Here is a 15349-nt window from a genome sequence, read left to right as displayed (position 1 = left end):
AAACAAAACAAAACAAAAAGAAGCAAACCCAAAATAATTACTAAAAGGGAGAGACAAGTTGGCTTGAAAGACTTTTAATCTGGAATACGACAAGAAACTCACACATCATCGGATGAAGGCAAGAGCATGGCTGTGTGTGTGTTTTAAGGATCGAAATTGGGTGCGTGTTACATGGACAACTAATGTAAGAGAGTAAGTAGATCCCTTGCTTGCTCAAGTACCTGTTCGAGCTGTTCAAAAACTTGCTCAAGCAGGTGAGAGACTCGTCTACCCTCTCACATTAAATATATCGTATGCAATTTTGATAGCTAATTGTGGATTCAAATCCTGGCAATGCCATATTCAAGCCAAAAGTGGTTTGACCAATAGAAATGGCCCATGTGATGCTATTGACTTGGATAGCATTTTTATAATAAAAGGTACAAATCAGACCCACAAATCTCGTTGCCCTGCTTGAATACTTTACAAGCTGAAGCTCGCAATTTGGTGCAAAGGCAACTGACGCCAGTTGGCCTAGTGGCACCGCTTCCATTAAAAAAAAAAAAATGCTTAATATAATTCCATTAATTAAATCCCCGTTTGTTAGTGCAGCAATCTGAAAGTTTATACACTATAAGACCAAATACATCAAAACCTGCGAGCCTGAAGTGAAACTCGTCCAAAGATGAATACATAAAAAGCCGCCTAACAAAAAAGAATACATAAAAGCTATTATCCCTTCCAAAACCACAAGATTTGCAGCATGTTTACATTACAACACACACCAATCATAATATATACAAGAAATGCCAACATCAAGACAACCTGCACCAGAACCCAGATGTTGTCTAAATAATGTAACTGAAACCAAGGAGAGAAAGAGGATGGTCAGACTGATCAGTAGTAAACCCAGTTAGAGAAAACAGCCGAAATCACTTCAACCAGCTTCATATCCATCTCTCTTCTAGTTGTGATGAATGACAGCAGGAAAGGAACAGAAGCTGAGACTCAATTCTTTGATTTAGAATGCTTCACAAGCCAATCAATAACTGTATCAATGTTGGTAGAGTTCTTGCAAGAAATCATGAAGCAACAAACTTCCCTATCAGAAATTGACTTGAGCCCCCTGCATGGAGGAACACCATTTTCAACATTACAAAGAATTTACAAAGGAAAAACAAAAAACTTAAAAGCCACGTGTATGACAATTTGTTATGCACTATTTAATGTTTCCTCTATCCTCAATGCTGCTGGCTAAAATATGAGAAACATTGATATTTTGTAGCTGGTCAAAATTGGGGAGGGAAATCTCTCATTTTAATTTTTACATGACAGTGTGACCAAGCATTTCTTTTTTTTTTTTTTTTTTTTTTTTACACTAAATGGATACTCTCCTTCAAATGAAATGGAGAGTATCCATTTAGTGTAAAATGAAGGGTAATATTGTCTTAACATTAAATATTATCCTTCATTTTACACTAAATGGATACTTTCCATTTCATTTAAAAAATACTCATTTTGACGGCCCACCAAAAGACCATTTTAACATTTCTAGACTCTGCACTTACATTTGCTCTGTCAGACCCTCTTTAGACAAAGCTCCTGGTTTGTCAATCTTGTTACCCAGTACCAGCAAGGGAATGCCATAAAGTGAAGGCTTACTCAACAGGTCATGAAGTTCACCTTTTGAGACATGTACATTCTCATAATCAGCGGCATCCACGACATACCTGTAACAAGCAAAGATCAAGGCAAGAAATTGTTGGACAAAAAAACTAGAGTGGATTGGCAAGCTATAATCTAAACTAATCAACTACAAAATACAAAATACAAAAAAAAAAAAAAAAAAAAAAAAAAAAAAAGGTAAAGAAAAGCTATATTTTATGTGCACTTAGGAAATTCTCTTTTGCTTTTTTAATAAATTATCGCACAAGAAAAAGTACATAGCCATGTAAAATTTGTTTACTTTTATCCAGGACCCTAAAATTAAAATATGCACAGATCTTTTGGTTACTACTAGAGCTTCATGCATACCCAAGCAGATAGTGAAGATTAGTCCATATCTTTCAGCCATGTTACCCACGATTATAAGGGGTAGTTAAAAGTTTCCTAAGGGGTGGAGGTGGCCGATCACAGGCCAGGCGCCACAAACTTCTGGTGGAAGTGTCCATTTCCAAGCAATTTTCTGGCTCTTCTTGATATCCATAATAGAAAGATGAGAAACAGGAACATTGCGAAGATGGTGGCCATAAAAGTTGTATAGGATGGGTGAGGGAAAAGAATAATTGTTGTTTCTAATTCTTGATGAAGGTTTTAGAAATGTCAACAAAGCAAAAGAATCAGAATTTTTTTTATAAAAAAAATGTGACATTATTAATGGGTCAAAAGGTGGCAATTAGTAATTTGGTAATTATAAAGTATCTCAATGTGGTTGTGAAACTGAAAAACTAATGACAAGACTAGGAGATCTGATAAATGGGATCCGATGGCAACTCTTCCTGTTGGCTACTTCTATGGTCTCCAGCAAATCTCAGATTGTCGATTTAAGACTGGATTATCGTCAATGTCACGTTGTTAGCTCGAATGGTGGAGAGCGAGATGGACACAAAGGAGCTCGTCGGTGGTCTCGGAGATACTGAACAATACGACAACCATGAATAGGGTGAGGATCCCAAGGTTGCCATGGAGAGCGTCGACAGGGGAGACGAAGCAGGACTGGATGCTGAGGAGAAACAGGTTTGGGAGATCTAGTTGGCAAAAAGGCTAGACTTGCTGACACTACAAAAGAAGATGGTGTTGGAGGCAGAAAGAGAGGGAGGCAAAGTGGAGAGGAGTGCAAGAAGGAGAGTCTCTCTGGAAGAGGGAGGCAGCTAGGTTTTGAAAAATGCAAACCCATCAACTCACCTTCCTTTGAGCTTGGCAACATCCACTAGTATAAATCATAAACCCCCATAAGAAAGAAGAGAAGCTTCTAGACTAAGGTTTTCACTATGACAGATGAGAAAACTTCAGTTTTTCCCATACCTTCCAAGAGACATCCACTTTAGGAATGATAACAATAAAGTGTTATAGTTGGAGCTTAAGCAGCAGACTAGCATTTTACTTTGAAGTCAACAACATTATCTAATCATGGTACTCTGCAGTCGGGAACAAGTAGCAGAAGAGGGGAAGAAAACACTGTTTACCAGAACACGTGTGAAAAAAAAAAAAAAAAAAAAAAAAAAAAAATCCCTGTACTTCGCTACAAGAGTGCATATTAACAAGTGTGTTCAGGGGCCTATGATGGCATTTCTTTTGACAGAAATGCTTGAGCTTAAAGTGTGAAACCATGATACATGGTGACTATAAACGTCAGAAATGCTTAAAAAAGGGGAGGGGAGGTGGGGAGAGGCAATGTATTCACTAACATGGTAAAATTTCATCACCAGAGCTTCATGAAGATGTATTCTGTGAAAAGACTAAACAAGAAGAAGAAGATGCATATAACAGAATATTAAGAATAAAACATTCCAACTTCATCATAAAATTTATTTTTCCTTTTTATAACCGATGTCATCTCAAAATTACGAGAGAAATAAGTAAAAAATAAGAAGATTGTAGGTTCACAGGCAAGGTTAAGGAAATAGAAAAGGGACGCACACAATAGCCGAAACTGCACGGCAGTATCTCTCCCACATACTGCGAAATCTTGGTTGACCTCCAAGGTCCCACAGCTTTATTGTGACATTCCCTTTAGTTACCTTCCTCATATTAAATCCTACCTGTGGATAAAAAGAAATACCTAAAGTGAGATGTCTAAAAAGATGATTAAACAGAAACTTGTGGCAATACAATTAAAATTTTTTGGGGAGAATGACATCTTTCTATGGCGAAAATTAGAGGCAAATAAAATTCTAAGAGAAAGGAAGATGACACACCGTTGGGATCATATCTTCACTGTATCCACCAGTCTGGAAATAAGTTCCAAGAACAGAAATTTTGCCATCAGCATCAAACCAAAAGAGAGGAAAAGAAACTTTAAAAAAAAAAAAACCACACCTCTCATAAATAGTTTACTTACTGCAACAACATTTACAAGTGATGTTTTTCCAGCATTCTGAAGGCCTATCAAAGATAGCTCCATTTCTTGCTTGAAGAAGAGACTAAAATTCGAAAAAGAAAAATTATTGCATAAATTTGTAATGCAATGTAGAGGACCTATCAAATTAACTCATGAAATATGCAACAACATGTTATCACAAGCAATTCCACGCACAAAGGCAGGCTGGAAGCAAAATCTAGGGAATCATAAAATTAATCACAATGTCATTCCGTCCAACTACATAGTGTGCAACTAATAAACACCGGCACCAGAATCAGAATATTATACAAAGTCTACCTCAAACACACATGAAGAGGTATACTTGATTCATAGGAATCCCCAGCCATTTAATACCAAGGATAAAATCCATTGAGGAAAAGGCAAAAATGCTAGTGAGAACAACAAAGCTGAGTTTCAGCAGCTGTTAAAAGAAACAGCAGCCGAAAATATGCTCATTATCAAAAGGGAGGACAGAGGTAAATATTACTTTAGCACTAGTGTCCATTCAATTATATGAAATATTAAGAGGGGAAAAAGCCATATAAAGAAGCACATTTTCACCATCCAGACATTAAAGAATTGAGTACCTGGCCCTAACATTTTTCTCATATGGTACCCCTTTATTGTCATTTTTAGTAAGTAACTTAACGGAAGAATAAATATGGAGGATTCGAAAAGACATTGAACTACTAAAGTTTCCCTCTCACATACCAGCTTCATACTCTGCCAAACTATCATCAACGCTTCTTATATATTCTACCTATTCTTCATATCCTTTCCCAAACTCCACCAATGCACAGGTTTATTCGAAGGACATTCATTAAACAAGGACCAAGCTTATATTCAATACCATTCATCAACTTAGATCCTACATTTTTCCTGATACCAATCACATAACCCAACCAAAAACTTCATTTCCTATTGAAAAAAGAAAAAGAAAAAGAACATGTACCAAAAAATCTATTATAATGTTAACTAGAAAGGTAGAAACAGAATATGAAACAAAATTTGGAATCTATTTTACTTCAATATGAAAAAATAAACTAAGTTAACAGGTCGAATAGTATTTGCTTAATCTAACTGGAAATTTTTCCTATTCCAACCATTTCTTTACAATCTAAAACTGAATAAGAAAGAAAGCAAGTTCATCAATCTCATGAACTGCGATGTTTCGTGTGTGTAAGTATTAGATTCAGCAGAGTCTAAGTTACAATCTTCTCAGCTCCCAAACAATGAACAACTCGGAATTCAATTCTTTTATTTTTCCTACACTTTCTCACCATCCAAACAAAAAGAGAGAGGGAAAGAGACTTTTTACCTTCGTAGCCAATTGAGAAAAGCTTCCCATAATCCCATTGTGAACGATAAATACAACAAATCCAAAGAAAACCTTAGGGCTTCGATTGGGGAATTTGATCTCAGATGTGATAGTCTTTGCTCTGGTTTTTCAATTTTATCGCTATTTAACCCAGAAATATGAAAATATATAATGATTATTCATCCAATTATATATAAATATAATGATGATTGAATTTTTAAATTACAAAAAGCCGACAAGATAAAATATTCCTCTCTGCTAATCCACGCGCCTCATCGGGTGGGCGGTGTACTTGGGCAACGGACCAATAGCGTTGGATCTTTTACGAAAAAAATGAGTCTGCTATTGGTGAGGTTCACTTACGCGCTGGGATGAGGCTGGTTGTGGTTAATTACTGAAGACAAAGGGGGAAGTTGGGAAGTGTATAAACGACGTTGTTTCGCACTACTCAATTAAATGAGATACTGTCCATCTCCTGAGGTGTCGCAGTTGCCAGGTTGTCTCATGGGGTGGGGGGGGGGCGCTTCCGACATTTTGACCAAACTGTGAGGGTATTATTGGTTTTCTAAAATAACAATCCAAGATGAGTTGGATACAAGATTATGACGTTTCTCTTATTCTTGCAGACTTATCTTAAAACTCCCTCAAGTTTGAGTGGAGCTTCAACATTTAGGGTATGGCGGAATTTGGTACATTATTGGAACGATGATTACTCGAAAATATAAATAAGAGATATGTTATAATGCAATAAAAATATAATTTTTTAGCTTATAAAAGTCTTAAATAACAAGAGACCATAGGTTTATCAGTGGGTGAGACCACAACAACTAGAAAAAGATTCTCCCCATTTCAAATGAAATTGAGATGAGCCATTTAGGCTAAATGGTGGAACATAATTGACAAAAATATCTACATTTTTTAAGAAAATGACAACTACGTCCTATCATTTAGCCTAAATGGCTCTTCTCCATTTCAAATGAAATGGAGAGGATCCCTTTTCACAGCAATTATGAATGGAGCACATGGCCTCTTGCCACCTAGGACTTTTATGGGCTAAAAATGATCTTTTTATTGCATTATATCATTTCTCTATAAATAATTAGAAAAATAAGAAATTAAAATTGAATAACTAATCATATTTATTCGATTGGTGGCAATATAAGAATGACCATTTTTTTTTTAATTAAAATAGAATTGGAGTTTTGCAATTGTTTTTTGTTGAAATATCCTTGCACAAAATAATACAAAAATAGCACCACCCTATTTTCTGGTTAGCGCCACCCTCAAACACCACGTTGGTGTGGTCGTGGCCACCCTCGATGGGTTTGGGGTTGGTCATCGAAGATTTGGTTCATGCGAGACCTTTTAAAGAAAAATAACTATTTGTCATTTTGGCGGAGGAGTAGCTATTAATCTTGTGGAATAGTTATTTTCACTCGTCAGTTTGGCATATAGTTGTTATTCTGACTAATAATGACGCAACCAAATAACAAAATAGTTATTCCATAAAAATAATTATTTCATTCTTACAGCTATTTCTCATAAGCAATCCCCATGCCCTATGCCTTGAATTAGACTTAAAGTCACATTTATTTAAAAATGGGTTTTTTAATTTTGCTTGCCAATATTTGTCTCCTTCACGTAGGCCCATTTGGTTGTATAGGTTGCCTTTGACTTAAGGTATATATCTTGTTTTTGAGGGATTGCTTATAAAGATGATATAAATGACTCCTTAAAGTGTATATATAATTAATATATTATAAGAAATTTAAATTGTACTAGTTAATTAATGTTATATAATAAATAAAAAAAGATGAAGAAAACAACGAAATTTCTAGCTAGTTTTGTTTCCATGCAAGAAGAAAGGAAACTCCATGAGACCACAAGTACTGACAAGGTGTGAAATCATTGGACCCGCACGCCCTTAATTATCGCCATGACAAAAAGAGGAACGAGCTACGAAGCATCCTCGAAGCACCGTCAATGTTTTGTGATGATCATCAGCAAAAATCCAACCTATTTTAACTCATATGTATCTTCATATAGCTTTCACTCTCACTGAGTCACTGTTCCTCTACTTCTTCAACCAAACAAAAAAACAATTCCCACGCACGTCTTTGGTTTCTCTTCCTACGTTGTAGTTTTAAGAAAGTTGTTTGATTTTCTGTGTGTTTTTGGTTCTTTTGTTTTGTTTATAGCAGGGTGATGGCTATCTTGCTGGAGATTTTCGACGGGCTGCGGCTTTGTGTGACGACTCTTTGGGATCTGCAGGAAATGAGATACGCCGCAATCTTTGATGATGTAAGTTCTGTTGGGTTGGCCATTATCATGGCAGCTGTATCCTGCTTCATTGCTGCGAGGAGACGATAATGATGATTTGAAGCTTTTGCTCATCATGTGTATGCATTTGACTTCAACAATTTGTATACATTTTGTTTTTATCGTCGAAATTCATGGTTTCTGATGAACAATGATATATGCTTAATCTGTTGTTTCTGCCATTGTTAATATCGTTAGTTCTAGAACTTCTTTATGAGTACATTTTCGTGTTTTAGTACTTGGTTGAAGAGGTAGGAGAGCTCAAAGGTTGTTGTCAACTTTTTGACGACAATGCCATATATCCTCAGCTCCCAATTTTGTTGTCAAATGTAAGAGAGTTTTTTTTTTTTTTTTTTAGATTTATACCCACGGAACTTTCTCACATTTGTTGTTCGAACGTGGACATATTCAAACAATCATAACGCATCGAAAATACTAAAAGAAGGGAATGCAAAATATAAGGCTGTTTGCAAATGATCAGGTGTTGAAAAAACAAAACTAAACAAAAGACGACATATAATAAACCCACTGTTAAGGCGTTAAGATATATTAAAATTTACCGACACATAAGGCCGTCGCGGTAAATAGTTAGAAGAACGACGTTAAAATAGCAACATTCATTTATCAACATGTATAAAATGCTAGAGAATTTTAAACATATTGGTTTTTTTATAAACCCCAACATCTTCTAAATATATAGGCGCAGGTAACTTTTTTGGAACAAAAAAAAAAAAAAAGAAGTTGTTTTTGTCTACATCTAGCTTTGCTCAGTACATCCATGCAAACACAAAATCCACAATCAATATAGCTCAAAATAACTAGAAAATAATGCTTTTACTCCAAAAAAAAATTAAGCCAGAACATAATGGTCTATATCTATACAAGAAAATAATAATGCACAAGGGTAGTAAAACAATATATAGTACTCTCTAAATGGATTACAAGATAATATTGTAGAATTCTACTTTGAATTACATCTTTTATTCCATAGTTAAACATTCATTAGTCTCTAGAGCTAGCTAAACATTCCTATGTTTAGAGAGATGAAAAAAGATTGTTTGGATGAAAATAAATTAATTAGTAGAAATTATTTTTAGAACAATATCTAAGGATCTCGTCACGAGATCTAAACTCCTTTTTAATAGGTGAAATCTAATACGTAGAATATTTAATTTAAATGAGAGTGAATTGACGGAGTCAAGGTTCGATCCCAAGACTTTTGGCTTTAATACCATGTTAAATTACCAGTTGTCTCAAAAGCTTAAGCTGATAAGAAGAGGTAAATTTAATAACTTAATCATTAATTAGTTTAACATTCGTTAATTTATTAATGGGAAATTATATATAAAATCCTTAGGTAAACGCGCTTTTTTTAAAAACTCCCTGGGTATTTTTTTTCGGAAATTTAGTCCCTGGGTAACTCGAAACTATAAGAAAACTCCCTACCGTCAATTTTTGTTGACTTCCGCTAGCCTACTCAAAACTCACCGTTTTATCTGATTAAAATATTATTTTTTTTTATTAATTTAATTTAAAAAATTCAATCTTAAAAAAAAAAAAAAAAAAAAAAAAAAAATTGAAGGGTAGCCAGGGGTGGCACCGCCACCCCTGGCCACCCCCCCCCCCCCCCCCCCCAACCCCTATGGGATGGGCGAACCACCCCTGGGGTGGCTTGCGGCCACCCCCAGGTGGTTTGGGGTGGCCTGCGGGCCACCCCAAACCACCCATGGGGTGGCTCGAGCCACCCCTTGGGTGGCTTGGGGTGGCTCGCGGCCACCCCTTTCCACCCAAGGGGTGGCTCGCGGCCACCCCATGGGTGGAGGGGTGGCCTGCGGGCCACCCCAAACCCCCAAGGGGGTGGCTTGCGCCCACCACACCTTCAATTTTTTTTTTTTTTTTTTTTTTTTTTTTTTTTTTTTAAGATTGAATTTTTTAAATTAAATTAATAAAAAAAAATAATATTTTAATCAGATAAAACGGTGAGTTTTGAGTAGACTAACGGAAGTCAACAAAAATTGACGGTAGGGGGTTTTCTTATAGTTTCGAGTTACCCAGGGACTAAATTTCCGAAAAAAAATACCAAGGGAGTTTTTTAAAAAAGCGCGTTTACCTAAGGATTTTATATATAATTTCCCTTTATTAATTAATGAGGATATATAATTCAGGCATGGATTTGAACATTAATGGTTGGTTGTGGAATATCTTTTGTCACCCTAAAACTTAGAGAGGTGGAGGAGTTGGCTTCTGGGTGTTGTACAGTTACATTGTAGTCTCCATGAAAGAGCAAAGCGTTGACGAATCCTCTGTCATCTGCTGTGATTTCCAGGGTCCCAGATTCCCACTCACCAAGCAGCTTATCCACAACATCTCCAGCTGGAGTATTTTTCCAGTTTGTATCTGCAAGGGTCATATCCTTGAAACCACCTATTTCTGGGCCTGCAAACATGATGATCCCCTCAACAGCAGGGTGAGAATAACCCTCCCTTAGTATTTCCTCCAAGTACTCAGCCTGTCCACAAACCAGCTGCATGTGTCAGCAATAATGATCATGCATTTTACTCACCATATATACCATAAGAATTAAATTTGTTGGTTTGAAACCAAATTATTTAGTACATAATAATAATAATTATTATTATAACTTGTTAGAACAGTTTCTTTATGCCAAATACTTGACAAAATTGTAGAAAAAATGTAAGCAATTGAACCTACCAGGAATTGCAGAGGTGCAATGATAGAAATGACCTAAAATACACTCTTAAAAGGCTTTTGGGAGGATCGAAATCCTCTCCGGTCCAAATGAACTAGAGGAGAACTGATTCTCTTTAGCATATGGGTAGAATTGTCCCAAAAAAAAAAAAATTTTGAACAATTTTACCCCCTACTTTAAGGAGAACCGCTCCCCAAATGCCTTTTGGAAAGGATAGTTGATGGCACTAATCCCAATGATCATTAAACACAAAAATTCACGTTATCCAACTAGCCACATTAGACAAGAGAATTAAGGGAAAATGAGAGTAACTGTTGGGAATTGGGCCGACAGGTCCACAACCTATATGCTAAAGCCCAAAACCAGTAGTCATCTAGGCCCGTAAAGTGCGCCTCAAGCACAATAAACATTCCCAAGTCCACTACATGAGATCTAGTACCTCTGATTTAAGGGGTCATGGGTGATGAAGCCTAGGCAATCATGAGGTACTCACATGCAAAAGTTGGAATGTGACAAAATGGGGTTACATTCAAACCACTACAAAAGGTAAGTTTAAACAAGGTAAAAGGGACTTTTGGCCTCTACAGCTCGAAACTCTTTTTTAAAACGTTTCAATTTCTTTCTCAAATACTATTAACTTAAGTATCAAAGTCATCCCTCGCAGACACCCTGATAGGCTCCATTGCTTATATTATCTTTCTTTTGCAAGTGCAATTTGGTCAAGCACATTTGACACAAGGAAATTGTTCAAACATATTTATTTTTTTGCTCTTGTGAACAAAGATATATATTAGTGGATAGGTATGGAAAAGTTACAACTAGGTTTGTGAATTGTGATCGAAGTATACCTGATTGGGGTCTTTCTCAGCATTCACTTCTGTAAGCCATATGGGCAATCCTGTGGAACCTAGAATGTCTAAAGAAGATCTCATGTAAGCTAGATTTGGCTGGCCAGACCCAAAATGGCCTTGCAAACCAATACCTGCTATGATGCCATCATTCCCTGGATATTGCAGAATCTCCTGGATTTTTTTTCTGTAGTTAACTGCACTTGCTCTCTCATCCGAACTATTTTCAATGGTATTATACTCATTCATGAACATAATTGTGTTTGGGTCAAGTTTCTGAGCTGTGGAAAAAAATTCTGCTGAAGCATTTTCTCCAAGCTTATCCTCATAAAAGCTGAAATGAAGATTCTCATTGACAACATCCCAAGCAATTAGTTGTCCCCTGTATCTTGATACCACTGAATTTATTCTCTTTGCTGCAGCTTTTTGTAAATCCTCAGGGGAAAGTGGTTTGACCCAATCAGGCTGGAACTTGGGATCGTCCCAGAAGATGTTGTGACCTCTGACAGAAATACCATGTTGTTTGGCAAATTTTAGCATGGCATCTGAGAGAGTGTAGTTTTCTTGACCCTGTATTTTCTCAGTGCTATACCACTTCATCTCATTGGTGAAAGTGGTAAATTTAAATCTTGAAGCAAACCAGTTTTGATAATCTGTGTATTTGAGGATGTTGTAGTTCATACAACACCCAAAAGGGAAGTCTGACTTCATTTGCTTGATAGAGACTATAGCACCTTGCACTGCAGTTTTGTTTGCATTAGTTATCTGGAATCTCATCTTGCTCTTACGTACCTGCAGGATTTGCATTAAACCAGAGCTTTAAATATGATAATGAAGTTCCAAAATTGCTATTTGGATTGCTTCTGTGCATATCATTTTAATTTTATGTGATATATGTGAGCAATGGAGGGTAAGAATGATTTGCCTTTGGGTGTTTGCTATATGTTTGGTTATTTTGTGGGAGTATGAACTATTTACTGATTTTTTTGCCCAAATTGATGATTTAATGTCACATCACAATCCTTTTTGTTAGCTTCAACTTCCTTTTCTCTTGTTGCTCAAAACGGGATAAAAGATTCCTAGCAATTTTTTTGCCTGAATTACGTATTCACCCGGGGTAGATACGAACAGTTCATTTTTCTCCCTGTAAAAGGCTAACTTACTAACTGGATACTAAATCTGCGCCCTCCCCCCTCCTGGACCCCGGTGGTTAACGGATACAGGAGCAGTATAGGGCTGAAATCCGCTTGTAGGGGGCGGGACTCAGCCCTACTTGCTGGTCAGCAAAGAGGATTTTGATGTGACATTCACTTTGCCAAATCTACTTAATAGGTAATGACTGAATATTCTTATTTCATTTTTTAGGATCAAATCTTTAAGTGAGAGAGACTGTAGAAGCTGTTCCATATATTCTTCTTTCATAATAAAATTAAACACTTAGACAAGTTTTCTGACAGCCAAAACAAACTTAAAACCTCCTAGATCTTCTATATATACACAATTAAGTACAAGGTTCGGTTAAATATAGGTATATTTTTTTTATGCATTGATTACCTTGTCGATGCTTTCTTCTTGGTGGGATCTCCATTGCTTCTTAGTGAATGGTTGTAATGATACACTGTCAATCCCTATTTCAACTTTTGTGTTTTGGCTCTACATGGTTGAAAATGAAAACATTCTAATTTGGGTGACAAATAATATTTAAACAAAAATATCAAAACAAACAAAAGAAGGAAGGAGAAACAATTCACCTGGAAACCAATCTCTACAGGGCTTGAGAAATTTGCAACTATCCCACCTTTCAGGAGAGACCAACACCCATGCTCAGCTATGACTTTACCACCATGTACAAGTTCACCATCACTAGTTCTAAAGACAACAGAAACTGTCTCTCTTCCTTCACTGATTTTAACCCAAGCTGAAAAGTTTTCACCTTCATTTGATTAAATTATTCTAAAAAGGCCTAAAAATTACATAGATTTCAGCAATTGACTGCTATCAATAATACCCTTTATTTTTTTCTTGAAGTTAACACAATTTGAATATGTTTACCAGAAAAAGTATACAGCTTTCCTTTCTCAAGTTGAACCTTCTGCGACAAACTGTGTAATGGGCGTGTTGTATTGTGTACCACAATGAATCTGTTGCCTGCCTTGGAAACATGTTCTTCAACTTCTCCTTGTCTGTATGCTGTCCACCCCTCTAAGCTATAATTAAAATCTGGATTGACTATCATCCCTCCTCCATATTGAGCTCTATGGGGCTCTACTAAGCACTGCTTAATTAACATTTTGGTTTTGGTAAAGAGTAATACTATTTAGTAGATTATTACACGAATGTTATATAACTTAATAATATGATAATAAAATTTAAATAGGCATGTTAAAAAAAATAATAATAATAATCAATGACTAATTTTCACTGATAAGTCATCTCAGTTGTATATATAGTAGTATACTAAATAACAGCTATATATACAACTACCATACAACTGGGATCCCGTTTAAGTGAAAATCATTTTTTTTTGACATAGCAAATGTATGCATGCATGATGTCTACACCACTAACTCTATTATCTCATTAATACAAGAAAAAATAAGAGAAACTCCATCCAAATATACATATACTTCACCACTTTGGCTTGAAACTCATTCATTTTTGGTGATATATATATGGTGAAATAGGTGGAAAAGCGAGTAGTACTGGAAAAATGGGAAAATACATATAACAAAAAAAAAGAAAAGAATTCTCATATATTCTCATGCTTTAGAAACTTTTGCCTTCCTTTTAACAAAAATTTCTTGCCTTTGTTGTGGCAGAGTAATCGTAGGAGAAAGCATTGATGCTGTTCCCTGCATTAGTTGAAAGGAAAATATATATTAGCTACCATTTTTATATATATTTTTTCTTTCATTTACCTTTTTTTTTATGAATGTTTTCAATGATAATTATGAGAGAGAGAGAGAGACCTGAAAAGAGCAAAATGAGTGAAAGGCAAAAGAATCGAGTGTCGGTGAAAATCTTCATATCTTCACGAGAGAAACAAGGCATTCCACTGCATTCACAAAACAGCAAGTGAGAATATATATATATATATATATATATAGAGAGAGAGAGAGAGAGAGAGAGAGAGAGTGGAGATTCTATTAAAAAACATTTTTGTCGTCAGACAAAAAAGTAAAAAACGGTACTGTAATATTATCACATACTGACAACCTTACACTGGACTTTCCATGTTGTCCCGTGAATCCTCCTCGGTGTTATATTAAGATGTAGATAGTGATGTATTTATTATCAGTACAAAGTTAATTATCAAAATGAATTGATTAATTTCTGACCCAAATATTGATTAGAGAATTAATTTCTTCCATCAATTAATTAAACTACCTCAAGATATAATGTTGGTTTTGTACGTTTAGCGGATTCTTACATGTGTACAAAAAAATAAAGACTGTTCTTAAAAGTACTGCAACTTTTATTACAAATTTTTTACGAACAATGTGACATTTATCACGTTAATTACTAAACAATTAAATTTGATTATGACTAAAATAATAATGCCAACCATGCCATAATAAAAGCCGAAAAGGGTTGTAATAAAAAGTTGTAGCATTCAAGTACTTTTCAAAAAAAAAATCAAGGGATATAGAACAGAATGATATAACATGTTTTCGTCTAGGCGATTTGTATTATGCATGTATGTAGGTCGTAGACCAAACCTTGTAGAGTCGTGATTGGGAGCACGCCTGGCGTGCTTCAACAGTGAAGCACGCCAGGCACAAATTTTTTTTTTTTTTTTTTTTCAAAAAAATTAAAATAATAAAATAATAATAAAATAATAAAAAAAAAAAATTTTGTGCCTGGCGTGCATCACTGTTGATGCACGCCAGGCGTGGTGAATATCTTTACCCAACCTTGTAATATATGTGTAGTTTGTATTCTCTTTCTCTCTTCAATTTGTTTGTTTTGTTTGGTTTTCTCTTTGGTTCTAATTTGTTTAGTCAGTAATAAATAATTTGCAATGATGGGAGAAATGAATTGATAACGCCAACCGCATGCAAAAAATCACAAACTATCTTAGGAAAGAGTCGGTG

At 35.6% G+C, this 15349-nt stretch overlaps 2 protein-coding genes across 2 annotated transcripts; both read right to left on the bottom strand.

Annotated features, from left to right (window-relative positions):
* Positions 1–643: 643 nt before the first annotated feature.
* Positions 644–5526, bottom strand: LOC132179927 (ADP-ribosylation factor-like protein 8a). Its single transcript, XM_059592741.2, has 6 exons — positions 5379–5526; positions 4040–4121; positions 3897–3929; positions 3619–3740; positions 1548–1709; positions 644–1105 (listed from the first exon to the last, which is right to left on the bottom strand). The coding sequence occupies exons 1-6, from the start codon at positions 5414–5416 to the stop codon at positions 988–990; spliced, it is 555 nt and encodes a 184-aa protein (XP_059448724.1). The 5' UTR covers positions 5417–5526; the 3' UTR covers positions 644–987.
* A 4322-nt stretch (positions 5527–9848) lies between these two features.
* LOC132179357 (endo-1,4-beta-xylanase 5-like) lies at positions 9849–14301 on the bottom strand. Its single transcript, XM_059592061.2, has 7 exons — positions 14225–14301; positions 14061–14107; positions 13308–13530; positions 13007–13173; positions 12810–12908; positions 11256–12047; positions 9849–10206 (listed from the first exon to the last, which is right to left on the bottom strand). Exons 1-7 carry the CDS (start codon positions 14280–14282, stop codon positions 9859–9861), a joined length of 1734 nt encoding a protein of 577 aa, XP_059448044.2. The 5' UTR covers positions 14283–14301; the 3' UTR covers positions 9849–9858.
* Positions 14302–15349: the final 1048 nt, after the last annotated feature.

This window comes from Corylus avellana, chromosome 4 (genome assembly GCF_965113065.1).
Source record: "Corylus avellana chromosome 4, dhCorAvel1.hap1.2, whole genome shotgun sequence".
Classification (NCBI taxonomy): Eukaryota; Viridiplantae; Streptophyta; class Magnoliopsida; order Fagales; family Betulaceae; genus Corylus; species Corylus avellana.
This window is presented reverse-complemented; position numbering and strand designations above follow the sequence as displayed.

Bases quoted from the DNA above. Each gene is read 5' to 3' on its own strand.
- LOC132179927 (XM_059592741.2), bottom strand. From the start codon at position 5,416: ATGGGATTATGGGAAGCTTTTCTCAATTGGCTACGAAG. The intron at 3,741-3,896 runs GTGTGTCATCTT...TTTTATCCACAG, and splicing joins GTGAAGATATGATCCCAACG to GTAGGATTTAATATGAGGAA. The intron at 1,710-3,618 runs GTGCGTCCCTTT...TGCTTGTTACAG, and splicing joins CGTGCAGTTTCGGCTATTGT to GTATGTCGTGGATGCCGCTG.
- LOC132179357 (XM_059592061.2), bottom strand. From the start codon at position 14,282: ATGAAGATTTTCACCGACACTCGATTCTTTTGCCTTTCACTCATTTTG. The intron at 13,531-14,060 runs GCAAGAAATTTT...TTAATTAAGCAG, and splicing joins ATTACTCTGCCACAACAAAG to TGCTTAGTAGAGCCCCATAG. The intron at 10,207-11,255 runs GTATACTTCGAT...GTTTGTGGACAG, and splicing joins CTGAGAAAGACCCCAATCAG to GCTGAGTACTTGGAGGAAAT.